At 42.6% G+C, this 16316-nt stretch overlaps 3 protein-coding genes across 4 annotated transcripts; 2 read left to right on the top strand and 1 right to left on the bottom strand.

Moving 5' to 3' along the window:
• Positions 1-280: 280 nt before the first annotated feature.
• Positions 281-1940, bottom strand: LOC128426751 (NHP2-like protein 1). The gene is made up of 3 exons (XM_053413785.1): positions 1735-1940; positions 1438-1558; positions 281-753 (listed from the first exon to the last, which is right to left on the bottom strand). The coding sequence occupies exons 1-3, from the start codon at positions 1735-1737 to the stop codon at positions 491-493; spliced, it is 387 nt and encodes a 128-aa protein (XP_053269760.1). The 5' UTR covers positions 1738-1940; the 3' UTR covers positions 281-490.
• A 489-nt stretch (positions 1941-2429) lies between these two features.
• LOC128426728 (cytochrome b-c1 complex subunit 2, mitochondrial) lies at positions 2430-7622 on the top strand. 2 transcript variants are annotated; one of them, XM_053413759.1, is made up of 14 exons: positions 2430-2553; positions 3830-3916; positions 4354-4503; positions 4696-4760; positions 4848-4904; positions 5134-5258; positions 5411-5508; positions 5591-5648; positions 5731-5826; positions 5916-6115; positions 6386-6466; positions 6560-6636; positions 6857-7010; positions 7280-7622. In XM_053413759.1, the coding sequence occupies exons 1-14, from the start codon at positions 2521-2523 to the stop codon at positions 7361-7363; spliced, it is 1365 nt and encodes a 454-aa protein (XP_053269734.1). In that variant the 5' UTR covers positions 2430-2520; the 3' UTR covers positions 7364-7622. The 2 variants fall into 2 exon arrangements, with proteins under 2 accessions (XP_053269734.1, XP_053269733.1); XM_053413758.1 differs by lacking the exon at positions 3830-3916 and adding an exon at positions 3952-4053 and having other exon boundaries at positions 2442-2553.
• An 806-nt stretch (positions 7623-8428) lies between these two features.
• LOC128426729 (uncharacterized protein C16orf52 homolog B) lies at positions 8429-15302 on the top strand. Its single transcript, XM_053413760.1, has 3 exons — positions 8429-9099; positions 13094-13306; positions 14065-15302. The coding sequence occupies exons 1-3, from the start codon at positions 8994-8996 to the stop codon at positions 14247-14249; spliced, it is 504 nt and encodes a 167-aa protein (XP_053269735.1). The 5' UTR covers positions 8429-8993; the 3' UTR covers positions 14250-15302.
• Positions 15303-16316: the final 1014 nt, after the last annotated feature.

The following is a 16316-nucleotide window of genomic DNA, read 5'->3' as shown; positions in this document are numbered from 1 at the left end:
AATGATGTTGCTGCTTCAGTTATGTATAATGAAGTAAATATTGGATTCTAAATAGACAGGGTGAGGCTGTAAGTTGGTAGCAAACATTTCTACACCCAACTTCAGACAGACAACAGTGAATCTGATTGTTGCCAGAAGAACATGGCCTCAAACCCTGCAGGGGAAATTCCTTCCCGTTGTATTTGGCTGCAACACAAATTCATCACTTGTAATATTAATCATACTTGATTTAGGAAACCTCTTAATATAACATTAAGACCTACATGGACAAGTCACCAGGTTTAAGTACAAAAAAAAGAGGCTTTTATTAAGAACCAAGCAATGTCAATGCAAACTGAAACAGAAGTGAATGCATTGTCCTAAAAATCAAAATTACACCATTATCTCTTCTCCATGCATTACAACTGTTTTAAATCAAACAGAACACAGGACTTTTTTCAAACTGGAATAAATTCTCCTCTTCCTTCAGGAGACGACAGTGCGACAGAACTCAGACCAGCAGTCTCTCAATAGCCGTCTGAACAGACTGAATCTGGGGCTTGAGCTGAGATCCCTCCTTTATGGTGACCGAGGTAGCGATGACAGGACGCGAGACCCCACAGGCCCGGCCCAGGGCCTGCTTGGACCGGACAAACACGTATGGGACGTTCTTGTCCTCGCAGAGCAGTGGCAGGTGGAGGATGATCTCCAGTGGTTCAGCGTCAGCAGCCATCACGATGAACTCGGAGATGCCTCTGTTCAGGGTTTTAGTGGCTGGAAGAGAAGAGGAGGTTTTTAGCATCAACATTTCAGCAACTAGGACATATTTCAAATTGCATTCATTGACAGCTTTCCATCGAATTTAGAAACGATTCTGGTTTTGGGTTATTTTCTGGCTGAACACATATACCACAACTAGACCCATATGGATTTTCAGTTATTTATGTGAAATAAACATAAATCCACATACTTTCTGCTTTGTTCTGTAAGGTTTACATTTCAGCAAACAAACAGTGATATCATTAAGTCTGTGAAAGGCTCATATCCAGCCAATGCAGTGGATCTGCCCACAACCAGGAAAATCACTGAGATATCTTAGATATCAATGTAGTATGTTGATGCCCTGCACTGTACTGCTTTAGTACAATGTAGATCACCAACATATACAGTTGAAAACTTTCTGTATTTTGATATTTTAACTGATAAATCTATTTTTCATAAAACTGGTTCTTTGTCCAGAAACGGACAGAACTGATATAAAAGAGATGGGTTTCCATTCAATCATAATTGATAAATGACCAGTTGCAGATTTACAACGACGGGTAGAAGACCCGCAGCGAGGTTGTGCTTGTTGTAGCTGTGGTCAACATGTGGGACCACCACGTTTCACAGATGATCATATAACGAGCTGATAGTTAGATAGATAGATTCTGGCTAGATTTAGTTCTGTCAGCTCACCCTCGTTGGCTCCCTTCCTCAGCTGCTTGTAGTTGGAGGCTTGCTGCACCAGGTCCAGGATGGTCTTGGTCAGCGTGGCGTCGGCCAGCGGGTAGGCCTTCGGGTTCACTTGAGCTTCAGTCTGCCGATGATAAACACAACAACACAACCACATTACCCACAAGGAAACGCTTTACAAAGTGAGCTAGCGTGAAGTTTTTGAGTTTAAGCTCAGTTCGCCGTGCAGTCTGGTCACTTTGGCGTGCTAACAGTTAGCTGGTGAGCTAGCGTGGTGCTTCATTCAGAGCTAACACTTACCATGGTGAAGTGGTTTTCTGCTGTTCCGGCCCTCTCGGCGAAATGCTTCACGGAGGATTGTTGTTTGATGCGCTGATGAAGAGGAGACGAGACGAAAGGTTCGATTCGTGGATAATAGTTTACTGCGATGAGGAAAAGTTTCAGCGCGTGGTTCACATGCAGGAGTCACTACGTTTACTGCACGTGTGGCGTGATGCACATGCGCATTGGCCATCACAAGAGGAAACGACAGGAAGTACCACTGAGAAAATAAAACACGTTTTTATTATTAGTAGTAGTATTGGTAGTAGTATTATATCATAATAATAATAATAATTGGAATAATCTAATTATAATAAATGCATATATTTAAACATACATTTTACTATAGTACAATACTTATATACGATTTTATACATTCTGCTTTTATTTTGGTAAATCGTGTAATCGGGTCTGCTTCAATTTTTCTCTTGAATTACTAACCTGTCTCTATTAATATTACTTATTAGTCATATCAATTAGAGTCTATTCGGGAGTTTAAATTCCTGGGGTTAAATGTACCTCTCGGATTAAGTATGCTAGTAACTTTGGAGTTAAAATTAGAGTAAAATCCGTGTATTGTGTATTAAATTCTTATTATAAACACGTGGTTTACTTTGGGTCTTTTCACCTCCGTGCCAGCAGAGGGAGGGTTCTCGTTGGCTCCGCTGTACTTTGGCGAGCGAGGGTGGCGCTGTGCATTATGGGTAGGGCACTTTGAAGGCCGGCCATATTGCTTCATCGTCCTGAGTGAAGGAGAGAGGGGACATGAAGGGGATTCGGGGAATAAGTCAGCTCTCGGTAAGGACCCATCAAACCTACATATTGTATTGAAGTTTTTGATCAGATGTAAACAGAAGCAGTCGTTAGTTTATATGTGTGAGTGTGTGAGTGAGCGAGAACTCTTGAAAACCCGGGGTCGTGTCAGGACGAGCTGCGGGGAGGAGCAGAGGAGGAAGCGGTCAGATGAAGCCTGTTTTGTTACACCAGAGTTATAACGATTCACCATCAGAAATCCAGTCAAAATACTCATATATTTATATCTAAAACATTTGAATCAAACCAGGATCCTTCCAACTGTTAGCTCAAGCTGCACAACAGTTAGCTTCCTGTTTGGGGTAGACTTAGCATCATGCCTTCCACAGCTTATACAACTCACATTGAGGTTGTTGTCAGGCTATTATCTGTCTATTCACGTTCATATTACACACTTTCTTTAACCAAAAGAAATGTTATTCTTTGTGAAAACTGAATGAAGGTAAAAAAACTTTTATAATATCATCTTATAAACCAGAGATCTGCAGTATTATTGTTTTATTTATTTATTTTAGTTTAAAATCTAGATCACGTAATATTGTTACCCCTTTTCTTGTAAAGACAGACAGGATGTCAAAGACAACAAGATCCACTCTAGTTAGTAGCTCCCATGAAGCTTTTGATCATTTCTATTTAGTCATGATCTTCATAAGCAGATGGAGTATATCCTGTTGCCCTGGAAATATACTGTAGAGGTTTAAATGTCCATTCCCCCTAACCTGTTCACGCTGAAAATATTCCATCAGTTTATGAAACCCATATGATACAAATTAAATCTACAGGACACATACTAATCCTTGGGACAGGTTTGTTTAGTACAGCTATTTGAAATGTGTTCAGGAGCACGTACAAGAACATGGACTTCAGTAGTATCTTGAGCACAATGAATATTGTGTTTTATTTAGTAAGCATCAAAGTTCTTCCTTCCTTTCCAGGAATACTAAAGCCATTGATTGCACTTTTGGAGATGTCAGGGAATAAGCAAAATATTCACTTTGTCTGAGGCGTTAACAACTGTATTTGCTGAGATCTAGAAGACGCCATATATATATATAACATTCACAGTGATCATAGTGATTCATTATATCAAATAACAATAACAAATAACACCAGATGATAACAAATCTAATATAACTGCCAACATGGCACACTGCATCATTTCTTAATCTTGCATCCTTCTCCCACTGCTTTTACGTCTGGCAACTAGCCGGCATCACATAAGTTGTAATGTTCCACCTTCCAATGTTCTCTGTCTTTCCAGACGAGGCTTTATGCGGCCCAGGCTGCCCGTAAGGTGGAGGCCACCGCGGCTGCCGAACGCGTAAAGTTCAATCCGCAGGATGTGCAGGTCAGTTGTGGTTGACTTTTCATTTTCCTCCACAGAGACGGTTCCATGTGGCTGCCAGAACAGGCCAGTCCCTTGTCCAGCCCCTGGCAGGGCTCAAGCTCTCTCCTGGGGCTGCTCACTCCTACCAGGATGTCCATGTATGTTTGGGAGTGATGGGGACAGGTGTGGTAATGGGTCTGAAAATATGAGAAAAGAAGATATGAGGTTTTTTTAATTGGAAAAACATTTTGATTATGCCTCTAATGTGGTACAGATGCAAAAATAATAGAAAACGAATGTCTCATGGTGAAAAAGTTAATTTGCCTTGCCTAAATAATGCAGAAGGTGTGCTGCAGTTGTGAATGTGTCTTTGCAGAGAACCTCCCATTGTGCTGTGCATTTGTAAAAGGTAAACTGCGAGTCATGTCTGAACAGGGTTTATGCCTCCATCTGTCCAGGTCACCAAACTGCCCAGTGGACTGGTGATCGCCTCACTTGAGAACTATTCCCCTGCTTCCAAGATCGGAGTGGCTGTCAAGGCCGGCTGTCGTTATGAGACCCCTGAAAACAGTGGGGTCACCCACCTCCTCCGTCTGGCCTCCCACCTGGTATGATTCATCTACAAAGCCTCTTGTCCTCTGTCTTTTTTATATTTCATTAGCTATTATGCATTTCTGACACGGCCCAGGCTCTAATTAACAAACCCTAGTACACCGTATATTGTGTGTTAAGTTGTAGAACACAACAAACACAATGAATACTGGGTTCTTTCTAATCGTAGCATTGAAATACTTTTTCAGACAACCAAAGGAGCTTCAGCTTTCAAGATATGCCGAGGAATTGAGGCAGTGGGAGGCAGCCTGAGGTCAGTAATCAAGAAAGAAAGAGGTCACAGCAAAACATTGTACACAAGTCTCTGCATTTCTATCTAAATATTTGTACTTCTCCGCAGTGTGACTTCATCCAGAGAGAACATGATCTACACTGTCGACTGCTTGAGGGATGATATGTAAGTATTTCAATAATTACAATTATGTGATGATATGTTATAAAGTTTATATTTCTAAATCAACAAGCAGCTGATATAGTAGCTGGATTCTTGACTGGCATATTTTGGTGAAAAAAAGAACATTAGTTTCATACTGTGAGCAAAAATGTAAAGTTTCTGGGGAGTCATATCAATAACAGTTTTCTTTGCCCTCCTTCTCTCTGTCCTTCTTTTTATTATTGGTCTGCAGTGACACTGTGATGGAGTATCTGATCAATGTGACCACAGCCCCAGAGTTCCGGCCATGGGAGGTGTCTGACCTCACACCCAGAGTGAAGATGGACAAAGCTGAAGCTACACAAAGCACTCAAATGGGTAGACGCTTTATTTCCCCCTGCAATGGGCACACAGTTAAATTTTTTTATTTAATCCCAGTCAGAAAATGCTTTCTTAAAAGACCAGATGTTTTACTGCCACAATTAAAGCTCCAATCCTTAACTTCCTCCTCACCTCTTTCTTTTTTCTAGCTGTGATTGAAGCGCTCCATGAAGCCGCCTACAAGAACGCCCTGTCTAGCTCTCTGTACTGCCCAGACCACATGGTCGGCCAGATCAAGTCTGAGCATGTGAGTACTTCGCATGTGTTTAATCTGTTAAGACTGATTTAATATTAATTCCCACTTTTCTAACGTTTGCCTTTTCCTCCAGCTGCACCAGTTTGTCCAGAACAATTTCACGAGTGCAAGGATGGCCCTTGTGGGACTTGGTAAGGGACAATCTTAATGGGCGTGGACATAAGTGCTCTGTGTTGAAGACCATTAGGTTTATTCTGTTCCCCTCTCCTCCAGGTGTGGACCATGCTGTGCTGAGGCAAGTCGGAGAGCAATTCCTCAACATCCGCAGCGGAGCAGGCACCACAGGAGCCTCGGCTCAGTATCGTGGAGGTGAGCTGGACCTGTGTCATAAAAAGTTCAAAAAACTTCAGAGCAAAGAAAGTAAGAGATTCTATATTCCTCCTCCTGTCTCTCTCCAGGTGAGACCCGTATGGCCAGCCTCGCCAGTTTGGTGCACTCAGCGGTGGTGAGCCAGTCAGCAGCGGGAGGCACCAGTGAGGCTGTGGCCTTCAGTGTGCTGCAGCATCTACTGGGAGCTGGTCCACATGTCAAGAGGGGGTCCAACACTACCAGCAAACTGATCCAAGGTGTTGCAAAGGCAACTGCTGACCCCTTTGATGTAAGTGGTTTGTCAGCTCATCATAGAAACTTGTAAAAGACTACAGGGCTTTGCCTGGCATAACATGGAACCCTGGAAGTAACAGGAGTGTGTGTGTGCATGTTGCCATGTTAACCATATTTGCAACCATGCCTGTAATATCTATTTAACACCAAAAGTAGCGATTTAAAAAAAAAAACACAGGTAAACCTGCGAAAAAACAGTTTTTCTTTTACCCATGAACAAGTGGCTTAACAACTTTCCCCCCCACATTTGCTCTTTTTTGAACAGGTCACTGCTTTTAATGCAAGCTACTCCGACTCTGGTCTGTTTGGGGTCTACACCATTTCCCAGTTTGCAGATGCTGGTAATGTGAGTATCGCACAGTCACAGCAGGAGTTTACCACCACAAGCTAATCTTAATACAAAGGAGTGAAATACTGTATCCTGACTTGACCTCTGCAGGTGATCAAGGCGGCTGTTGCCGAGGTGAAGAATGTCGCTGATGGTGGAGTCACAGCTGCCGACCTCACTCGGGCCAAGTAAGACACAAAGATAGACGATCAAGACATTGTTGACAAAGATGATGTTTCTATATCTGTTGACTGTAAACACCACTGAAATGGGGTCGTTTTCATATCCATGGCTAACATTGAGCATAAATTAGTCTTATCTGCTGTTCTTTTTTCTCTATATTAAATATTGTCCTTACTCAGTTTGAACTGTTGTGGCTGATGTTGGAACTGTCTTGTTGCCCCTCAGGGCTCAGCTGAAGGGGCAGTACCTGATGTCCCTGGAGACTTCAGAGGGTTTCCTGGAGGCCCTGGGCACTCAGGCTCTGACTGAGGGATCCTACGTCCCCCCCGAGGAAATCCTCAAGAACATCGACAACGTCTCCTTGACTGATGTCTCCAATGTAAGACGTTTGATTAAGTACATAGATAAATCAGTCAGTAATCATATGATGGGTTAAAAGTTTATTTTAATGCAATAGAAGATGCACTTTTTTTTTACATGTTTTCTTACATTTGCAGTTAGTTGCATATTGCATGTTAACCAGGACTGTCTAATTTTTCTTTTGCACTGAGGCTCAAATTCAATGTAGGGTGTTGTATAAAGAGATAATTTGGCCCTAAGATGAACATTTTAACTGTATTTACTATATTTTCTGTGTTTCATTTCAAGGCTGCCAGCAAATTTGTGTCTGGAAAGAAGACCATGGCGTCCAGCGGCAACCTCGTAAACACACCCTTCGTGGACGAGATCTAAAGCTGTCACCTCGTTCCTCACCCATCTATGACGACAAAGCAAATTTTGTCCCCTCCATATTCCGCCAGGAAGTCTTCTCCACTCTTTGCATTGCTGTTGTATTGAGCGCTATAATGCCGTAACAGCACTGGTTCATCATTGGTGTTGTCACAGTATATAGTCGATGCTGCCCTGGCGCATCACAATGTCGTGCTCCACTCATCTGTCCACATTTACTGTACAGCTGATGTAAAATAATAAATAAATTCTATCTACCATTCACAGTGGTATGAATTCTATTGATTTGTTGGTGTCTTGATGCTATAAAATGTTGGACTTTTTCGCTTGGTTATTTTCAATCTAGGAGCCCTTCTGCTTTCGTCTGTTGATAAATGAGCCTCTGGGGGCTAGGACCAGTATTTGGGGGCGTTCAGTGTACACGGTGGACATCGAGGCTAAAACTAAGATAAATTATAAAGGTGATAGCCGATGCATTTCGGTCAATGTGCTCTAAATCTCCACCTCCCGGCAATTCTAATCTGCTCAAATATGATTTGTCAAACTTGAGACAGAATCCAGAAAACTTCACGTCCCAACATATCATCTCTCCTCGACAGTTCACCTTCAGAATCTGTCATTTACAACCTCGGATCAAGCAGCCGACTAAATTGTGTCAATCAAAGGTCCATTGACTTGCTGGCTCTGGAGCTTTCAACCTAATTTAGGTAAGAACAAGCAATCAAGGAAATATTTAGGAGAAGTCCAAGAAATGCTTTGAAGTAGTGGATCAATTTTTAAATCATCTCTGTCAACACTAATGATTTTCAAATCTGGTGGCGAAAGCACCGTGATGTGGCTGAAAGCTCCAGAACAACAAGTAAGTGGACATTTCATTGTAGAAGAAGCTCACAGAAAAGAAAGGTGTCAATTTGAAGGTTTTTACTGAATGAGCGTGAGGATGTTACTGCACAATCTGTGCTTTTCCCTGCAGCTCACTGAAATGATTGCATAATTTATGGAGATGCCAGAGGTGGCAGGAGTTACGGATCTTCTCGCGAGAGTTGGCTGCTACAGACGTGAGCTGAGTGGACGTGAGTTTGCAGTAAGAAGACAGCATCGTCTGTGGATCACAGAGTCTTTTGAGTTTTTCGGTTTAAAGGAGCAAACCGACTGAAACTCTGATCATGGGTGACGGGATTATAATCTCAGATTGAGTTGAAGTGTGGACATGGCTGCTGGTTGCTCTCTGTGTGCGTGCAGAGGACCGGGGGCTCGATCTCTGCAGAAAATAAGTCGCGTGCATGCGTGAAGCAAAAATCTCTCTGGACATTTGAGCAGAATATAGAGTTCTTGTGATTTGTTGGATTTATCACGGGGATGCGCTGGAGGATCCTGCGGGGATAGGTGACCCTCGAACCCGGGCAGCGGTCCTCACCCTCCGGGCTGGAGAAGGGAGTCTCCCCGCACGGGCTCAAGCGAGATGCGAGGACGAGTAGTGGACCGACCCCCTCATCATCATTATCATCGTCATCATCATCGTCACCGGGATGAGGAGACCTGTGCCGGGGCTGTAGGTCACTGACGTGTCCATGTCCTCGGGAGGTGAGACCGAGGCGCACGAACACTGTGACCCGCACCTGAGCGCACCGACATGGATAAACTCACCGTGATCTCCGGGTGCCTCTTCCTCGCTGCGGACATCTTCGCCATCGCCAGCCTCGTCAACCCGGACTGGATCAACACCGGAGAATCAGCTGGTAGGTGCTGGTTGTTGCTGATTGGTCCACACTCCTGCACTGACCTCTGACCTCCTCCTGCACAGAGAGGAGGAGGAGGTCACTGCTCTGAGCATGGAGAGCTAAACACAACATATCTATTGTTATGTTAACCTGGATGCTTTTTTCCATTTGACAAAGTTTCAAAAGTTGTGTTAAGCCAGTGTGTGAAAAGCCGTGATCACACACAGTAGTTCTGAGGCCTATGAGACATCAGAAACTTCACATGAAGTCAGAAGTCAGTCATCAACCTGTTTAGTTTGTGACCCTTGGGAAATGAATCCCTGTCATCACAGGTTATGTGTGATCAGAGGTTACGAGCAGTGAATCCTCTTTATTCTCCAGTGAGGGTGAACGTATGGATTATTTAAGATGAAAAATTCAGAAATGAGAGGAAGGCAAGAATTGTTTTGGGATATTTCCCCAACACACACACACACACACTTATTATAATTCAGCTTTAGAAAACATAAAGCAATATCCCCCCACGATTTGTCGAGTGTATGTATCGACTGGTTCTCGCTACCGTGGATCCTTCTCTCGATCACTAAAGACTCTAGCTCCAAATATGCAAGATGGCGATGTTCATATCCTGGATATCTGGGCTTCCGTTCTGGATAGTGGGAGGATGTACAGACGTGCCCTCCATCTTTATAAACTGTCTATCATTTGTCATAAGAAGCAACTTCAAACATCTAGTTCTCCCCCAACCCACATCAGACAGACTTTAGTGTGCAAAAAAGGAGGATTCATGTTTAATTTGTGAACTTTAAGTTTCACGGTTTGATTTTGAGTTATCGATATTTAACAATATTAATATTTATAATTTTCAGTACACGGTTTCAGGAGCAATTTGCACAAGAGAAATATTCAGATGCAAAGTCCAAAGCTAAACATTGACTAAAACTGATGCAACAGAAAAACAGCACCAGTACAGTACATGTACAGTTAGAGGCCCTTGTTAGCCTCCATCCGTATGCTACTGTGGTTATATCAGGATTTCATTTGTTGTAAAAAAGCTGTTTTTAGTTGTTACGCAGCGACTGTTTTTGATTTGTTCCCTCTATCATCACATTCCAGGAATGGACTGAAGTTCAGAAGTCTCCCCCCGAGCTGCCATTCCTCATGTTAAACAATGGTGTGACATGACTGAACTTAATGCACTAAAAGAACCTTTGTTCCTGTTTAATTAGCCGAGTGGTAATTACCTAAAGGCAGGAAGTGTTGTCGGGGAATGAAGAAGTGTGACTTTCAATGAGGACCCCTGGGAGGGAACTGTTTTCCACCTGGAGAATTCAGGCTCTGCAGGCATGACGTATTTTATTTTGACTGCGAGTGCTCGGTGTTTACGCAGGAGGATTTTCTCTCAATCTTTACCTCTGCACGGACCCGGAATCAGTTTGCTAAATCTGTATAGTTTGCTCTCTACGTTTTTTTAAACTCATACAAGAGGAGGAAAAATATCAACTTATAACATGACTGTGGCAAAGTTCACTCCGAGTGAGCTTCTGTATACGTTTTTAGGATCTTTCAGAATCACCCCATTGGTGAGAGTTTGCTACAGTTGCTGGTCAAACACACAGGTAACCTTGTTTGACTGTGCTGCTCGTTCATTCCACGTGTGCACTGTGTGTGTGTCAGTGGGAGACTGAGCACCAGTGTGGACATACTGGTGCTCAGTGTTGTGTGTTTGTGTGTGTGTGTGTTTGTGTGTTCAAGTGGCTGACCCAAACCTGTGTTTGGTGAACTCCTCTAAAAACTCACACATGTTCCCCTCAACACAAAAATGTAGCACTCACGCACGCACACGTCGACTCTTCTGCTCCACAAGTTAGAGGAGGGACTGGCAGCTATGGGAGCTACCAGTGTGCTATATCCTTTTATGCTGCACCCTTCAATATATTTACATTTACCCATGACCAGTTATTTGAGTTTGCAGGAATGCTGCCACCTCTTCCAAGCTTCAGTGTTTTCTCCTTTTGAACAGATGCAGCTTTAGGCACATTCTTGACATTTGCTCTTCTTGAAATGCAAAATCAAAAGAACTCCCCTTACTCATTCTTTTTCTTATGCCTGGTCCTCATCTATAACTAAATCTATCAACAAAAAAAAATCCTGTGTACGCTGTGTCCATAATCCGTATAGTTCATCAGTAATACCTGAAGTAATACTTTAAGTACATATTACTAGTTGTTTTGGCTTCTGTAAAATGAAGTCGTGTGGAGACTGTCACACAAAAAAGTAAAATAAAGGAATCTAGGCCAAATTTTGTATCTATTAAAATGCAATATACCGGAAAAAAAAACTACAATTCATTTTGATCCAATTCATTTCTTGATACTATTCTTATGCCTTCCCATTCATTGTTTCCTGCTTCAGTCTGATATTTAAACTACTTTCCATAATAACATGAAGCAAAAACACATTCTGTTTGTTATCTGTAACTAGCTTTGGTTTGGTGTGGAGTCCTGGATGAAGGGATGTGATCGCACTATTTACATTGTCCCCGACCCTGTGGAATGAAAGGATGTGTTGAGAGGGAGCAGGATATCCTGCGTGCAGGGGGAGTAGGTTAGCTTGCAGGAGGATGTGGTTTGGGCCTGTTGTTTTTTCCATTAGTCTGGCCCTGGTATCATCACCCGGCAGCACTATCCGTGATCCATGGTGAGGAACCGAAGCATTTCCATGCCAACATCAAATATTTAGAGGAAGATCTTATATTCGTGAGGGATACGAGGGGAGAGATATGCTCATAATGGTGGAGAATGTTTTTCTGTTTATTATGATGAGAAATCTGTGGAATAAGCAGGAAATAAAACCTTAAAAGTTGAATTTAAATTTTTGCAACCGTCCATAATTTTTCTCCTATGGCCTTTCACACATGATATATTAAAGTCCTTAACATTTAAATGCAAATGTGGGTCTATAATATAACATATACTTCCTGTGGTGTTCCTGCATCACTTGTTAATTCTACGATTCAATAAATGAAACGGATAGACTTTTTCTTTCTTCTGTGTCTGCCTGCTGGGCACCGACTGATTTCTGGGAAGGCGAGAAAAAGAAGGGAGACAGAACAAAGAATAAATGAAGGAGTGGGAGGATTTGATTTCTCTCATTTGCTCGATGCCGGGTGGATTCCAGCACAGGGAGTCTGGATGGAGAGTCGAGCAGCTGCTGTTTCTATCCAAGTGTTTGTGTGTCTTTGGGAGCCCATCAGGTGACTTGCCTTGATGATGTGGGGTAATCGATCTCTTCAGGACCCTGAAGCTGTTTGGCGTCATGTGTAAATCACTGGGGGGGATGGTGGTGGTGTTGGTGGGGGGTCCATTGGTGCTGCTGGCACTGCCCATCGGCCTGTTACCATGCCAACAGTTCCTCAGCCCCTGGCCACTTTGGGGTACCAGAGAGGCTCTTGGGAGCTATCAGCACGCAGACAAATTATGTCATAACATCATACATGCATGCTGCTGTGAATTATATTGAGTTTGTCATATAAAGAATTACATATGTTAATCAGGAGGAAATGCACGATGAGGTTTTCTCTGACTTAAATACGCTCTGCTTGTGCTCAAACTGCGCTTGCACTCAGATATTTTGTTGCTTGGATAGATTTCCTGCACTCTACCTAGCAGTCTTGTTGCACAAAAAAATCCAAGCATGGAAGACGACATTGAGGAGCAGACTTTCACACGCGCACAGAAGCAGGAAGGAGAAGAGCTGAAGCTGAAGCACAGGAAATCAACATTTCTGAGTGCAAGCGCACAGTTGGATCACAGTTTGCTGAGGCTATTTGAGTGCAAGCTCAGTGTTTGAACAAGAAATAAACATGTCCAGCACTTAAAATGAAAAACCAAGCTCTTGAATAAAGATTGATAATAAACACCCAAACATATTTAGCTGCTTTGTTGAAGGATCCAATAAGAAAGAGTTTTCTTTAACTTGACCTCTCCTCCTCTTGTCTTTCTTAATCCAGGCTCCCTGACCGTGGGTCTGGTCCGCCAATGCCAGACCATCCATGGTCGAGAGCGGACCTGCATCCCCCCGCAGCTGCCCCCGGAGTGGATCACCACGCTCTTCCTCATCTTACTCGGCATCGTCTCCCTCACCGTCACCTGCGGCCTGCTGGTGATGTCACACTGGCGCCGCGAGGCCACCCGATACGCACGATGGATCGCCTTCACGGGGAGTAAGTGTTCCCTCGCACCTTTCATCTTCTTAATTATAACGAGTGATGACAAGCGGGATTTTCAAATTGAATTGCACCCTCCACGGTCATGCAGTATCCATTCCACATCATTGATTTTCCCCCTTTTTTTTCAATTGATACTCAAAGATTCAGGATAAACTGAGAGTTGAGATCCGCCTTTTAAACATCAAAATATATTTTAACTGGTATTAAACCAAGAGTAGAAAAATAACCTTGAGACAAAACCTTCCGTTACAGTTTATGAAATGACCGTGGGAGTAAAATACATCTTAAGAATCTCTTGTAGAATAAAGAGGACTTAGCCTGACTCCACATTAATGCATATATTTTCTAATTGCTAATTCGGTCAAAGTGACTGAGGAGCTGTAATTGATGGGCCGGCCGCTATTTTTAGGGTTAGATTAGTCAAAATGAGTCTGTGTTCGAGAGAGCTGTGAGAGGAGTCGGGCTTCACACGGCTCTATATATAGAAGAACAGCTAGTTCTCAGGCACAGGCCGTCAATACTGAGGGCAGCCTTTTAGTTCCACACACATTTTAAAATCTGAATGTTTGAAAAACAAGGAAACCGAGTATTGAATATTGAAAAAAGCTGTTTAGAGCCGTGGTTTCATCAGACAGACAAACCAATTACGTCACAGTCATGTCACATCAACTTCAGCAGCCCTTCTTGACTCTGCTATTCTCTCTCTCTCTCTCTCTCTCTCTCTCTCACTGCTGTTTTCCCCCCCGTCACAGTGGTCCTGTTCTGTATGGCCGCTCTCATATTCCCCATCGGCTTCTACATGAACGAGGTTGGAGGTCAGCCGTACAAGCTGCCCAACAACACGGTGGTGGGCTCCTCCTACGTGCTCTTCGTTATGTCCATATTCTTCACCATCGTGGGCCTGCTGTTTGCAGGGAAGGTGTGCTTACCTGGCTGACACAAGCCGACCCTCTTCCTCAGCTGGAAGTATCGTGCAGGCCCGTTTTTTGGAGGATTTGTCCCTGTGCTCGTTACTTGAGCCAAAATTGGTGCAATCAGAGAATGAGGAAGAGCAGAAGTGGCCGTCGTCTTCACCCGTCCGGAACCGTGAAGAAAGAAACTTGATTAAAATGGATCAGAACATCAGGACTTTACTGGGTAATATCCAGCATCAGATGAATGAACGGCAGCTGACCAAGCTGCTTCTTTCGTCTCATCCCAACAACCAATACGTACATTTTGAGATGAGACGGATAAATCAAACTGACACTGGCCACTGGGCCAAACATCAGCCACTCCCCTCCAATATCATAATGGAGGATCTTCCCTGATCACAGCCACGTGGAACAATCTAAAATATGTATATATGAGAAAATTACATTTTCTAGGTACATTTATTTATTTGATGAACTGTTTGGTTCCATCTTTTTGTAAAGTAGTCTTTTATAATGAGGCCTGATGTTTCTTTGAATGTGTGTGGTGGACCACCTTGCCTTAAAGAGCTGACAACCTCAAAGTAACTGCAGTGCTGTTGAGTTGTAGTTGGAGGTTTTAGTATCATGGGACCTTCTATTGACAAACTAAAAGCAAACGTACCAGAACTATTGACACTTCACAAACATAAATGACCGACGCAATCTTTGAGAAAGATGTATTTCACATGTAATTTGACTTTTTAGTTTGGTCCATGTCCCATCCACTAACATCGAGGAGGTCTTATACTGCAGCCCGCCAGCAGGTGGCAATCGAGATGCTTCACTTATTATTAGCCGTCACGTCGGCCATCTGTATTTACAGTCTACGGTCCGACTCCTCTTGAGCTAAACTAAAGCTTAGAATCAGAGCTGAGCAGCAGACGGACGTCTCCAGTCAGGTTTCTGCTCCAGCTTATCTTTAGTGATGTAGTTATTGTATTATTCATTTTATTGGAGCGTTTCCTGTTGTTTAAACACTGTTATAAAGTTGGAACCGTGGTGCCTACTTCATGTCCTAATAAATGAACTGGCTGCCAGGCTGTGTCACTTCCTAGAAGCACTGTGATGTTTCTGAATGAGCATAGATGATCTAATCTCATCTCATCTCATTAAACATGACTCACTTTACCACAGAATCAATTTCTCAATATGCTTTTACAATATATTTATATAATACTGTAATCATTGACTTTTCAAGGTACTGAAGTTTTGTGAACCTCAATTGTTGCATTTGTATTTAAGACTCATACATATTCACAAAGAATAAACAGGAATGAAATATGTAAATAAATAAATATTAGTGATAAAAAGTACAAAAATTAAACAATCTAACTTTAAATGGAGAAATCTCTGTCAACATCTCATCTGATCGACTTCAAGCTTGGTGTGAGTGTTGCTGATGACCACAGCGAGCGAGTGTTTTCTTCAGCAAATCCACAGACAGAGATTACTCCATTTATTTTAAATTGTAAACTACTGTAGTAACAGGGGCTTCTGTTGATCTGGGACACAAACCTGCCTCGATGTCACTGAGACCATCAACAAAGGTCACTCATCATGTTGACAAGCACATCACCACTTTAGTGTAAAAACACATTTAACAATAAAAAATGTAATTCAGCCAACGAGGAGGATCAGCTTCACTTTTATCATACAAGGGTCCTTTTTCTACAATGTCTGATGAAGTCAAAGTTATCAATAGAGCCATACAAACAAATGATAACTGAGGATCCGGCCCAATCACACATAATGTTGTAAAAACACGCTGGAAGCACAAAGTATATCTCATAAAACAAATAACAGAATCTGACATGCAAGTATAACCGAATCAATTATTTACTTTCTAATTAAGTGTCTGTTTAAACAGACGCAAAGTAACTTGCTTATCAGGAAAAATCACTGATACTGAAACAGACTGTTGTGCATCAAACCCAGAGAATTGAAGGAATATGTTAAAACAACGAGAAGTTGGAGAAAGAAGTAATTTGCTGTATTGAAGCTTTTAGAGTTGATGTCACACGGAGTCAATACTCATTTCAAGAAGAAAAAAC

This window comes from Pleuronectes platessa, chromosome 21, assembly GCF_947347685.1.
Source record: "Pleuronectes platessa chromosome 21, fPlePla1.1, whole genome shotgun sequence".
NCBI classification, from domain to species: domain Eukaryota; kingdom Metazoa; phylum Chordata; class Actinopteri; order Pleuronectiformes; family Pleuronectidae; genus Pleuronectes; species Pleuronectes platessa.
This window is presented reverse-complemented; position numbering and strand designations above follow the sequence as displayed.

Excerpts from the sequence above, each read along its gene's own strand:
- LOC128426751 (XM_053413785.1), bottom strand. Across the intron at positions 754-1,437 it reads GAGGAAGGGAGCCAACGAGG|CCACTAAAACCCTGAACAGA; the intron begins GTGAGCTGACAG and ends CTTCTCTTCCAG.
- LOC128426728 (XM_053413758.1), top strand. The coding sequence starts at position 2,521 with ATGAAGGGGATTCGGGGAATAAGTCAGCTCTCG. Across the intron at positions 4,761-4,847 it reads GCAGTGGGAGGCAGCCTGAG|TGTGACTTCATCCAGAGAGA; the intron begins GTCAGTAATCAA and ends ACTTCTCCGCAG. Across the intron at positions 6,637-6,856 it reads GCCGACCTCACTCGGGCCAA|GGCTCAGCTGAAGGGGCAGT; the intron begins GTAAGACACAAA and ends GTTGCCCCTCAG.
- LOC128426729 (XM_053413760.1), top strand. The coding sequence starts at position 8,994 with ATGGATAAACTCACCGTGATCTCCGGGTGCCTCTTCCTCGCTGCGGAC. Across the intron at positions 9,100-13,093 it reads CAACACCGGAGAATCAGCTG|GCTCCCTGACCGTGGGTCTG; the intron begins GTAGGTGCTGGT and ends TTCTTAATCCAG. Across the intron at positions 13,307-14,064 it reads ATGGATCGCCTTCACGGGGA|TGGTCCTGTTCTGTATGGCC; the intron begins GTAAGTGTTCCC and ends CCCCCGTCACAG.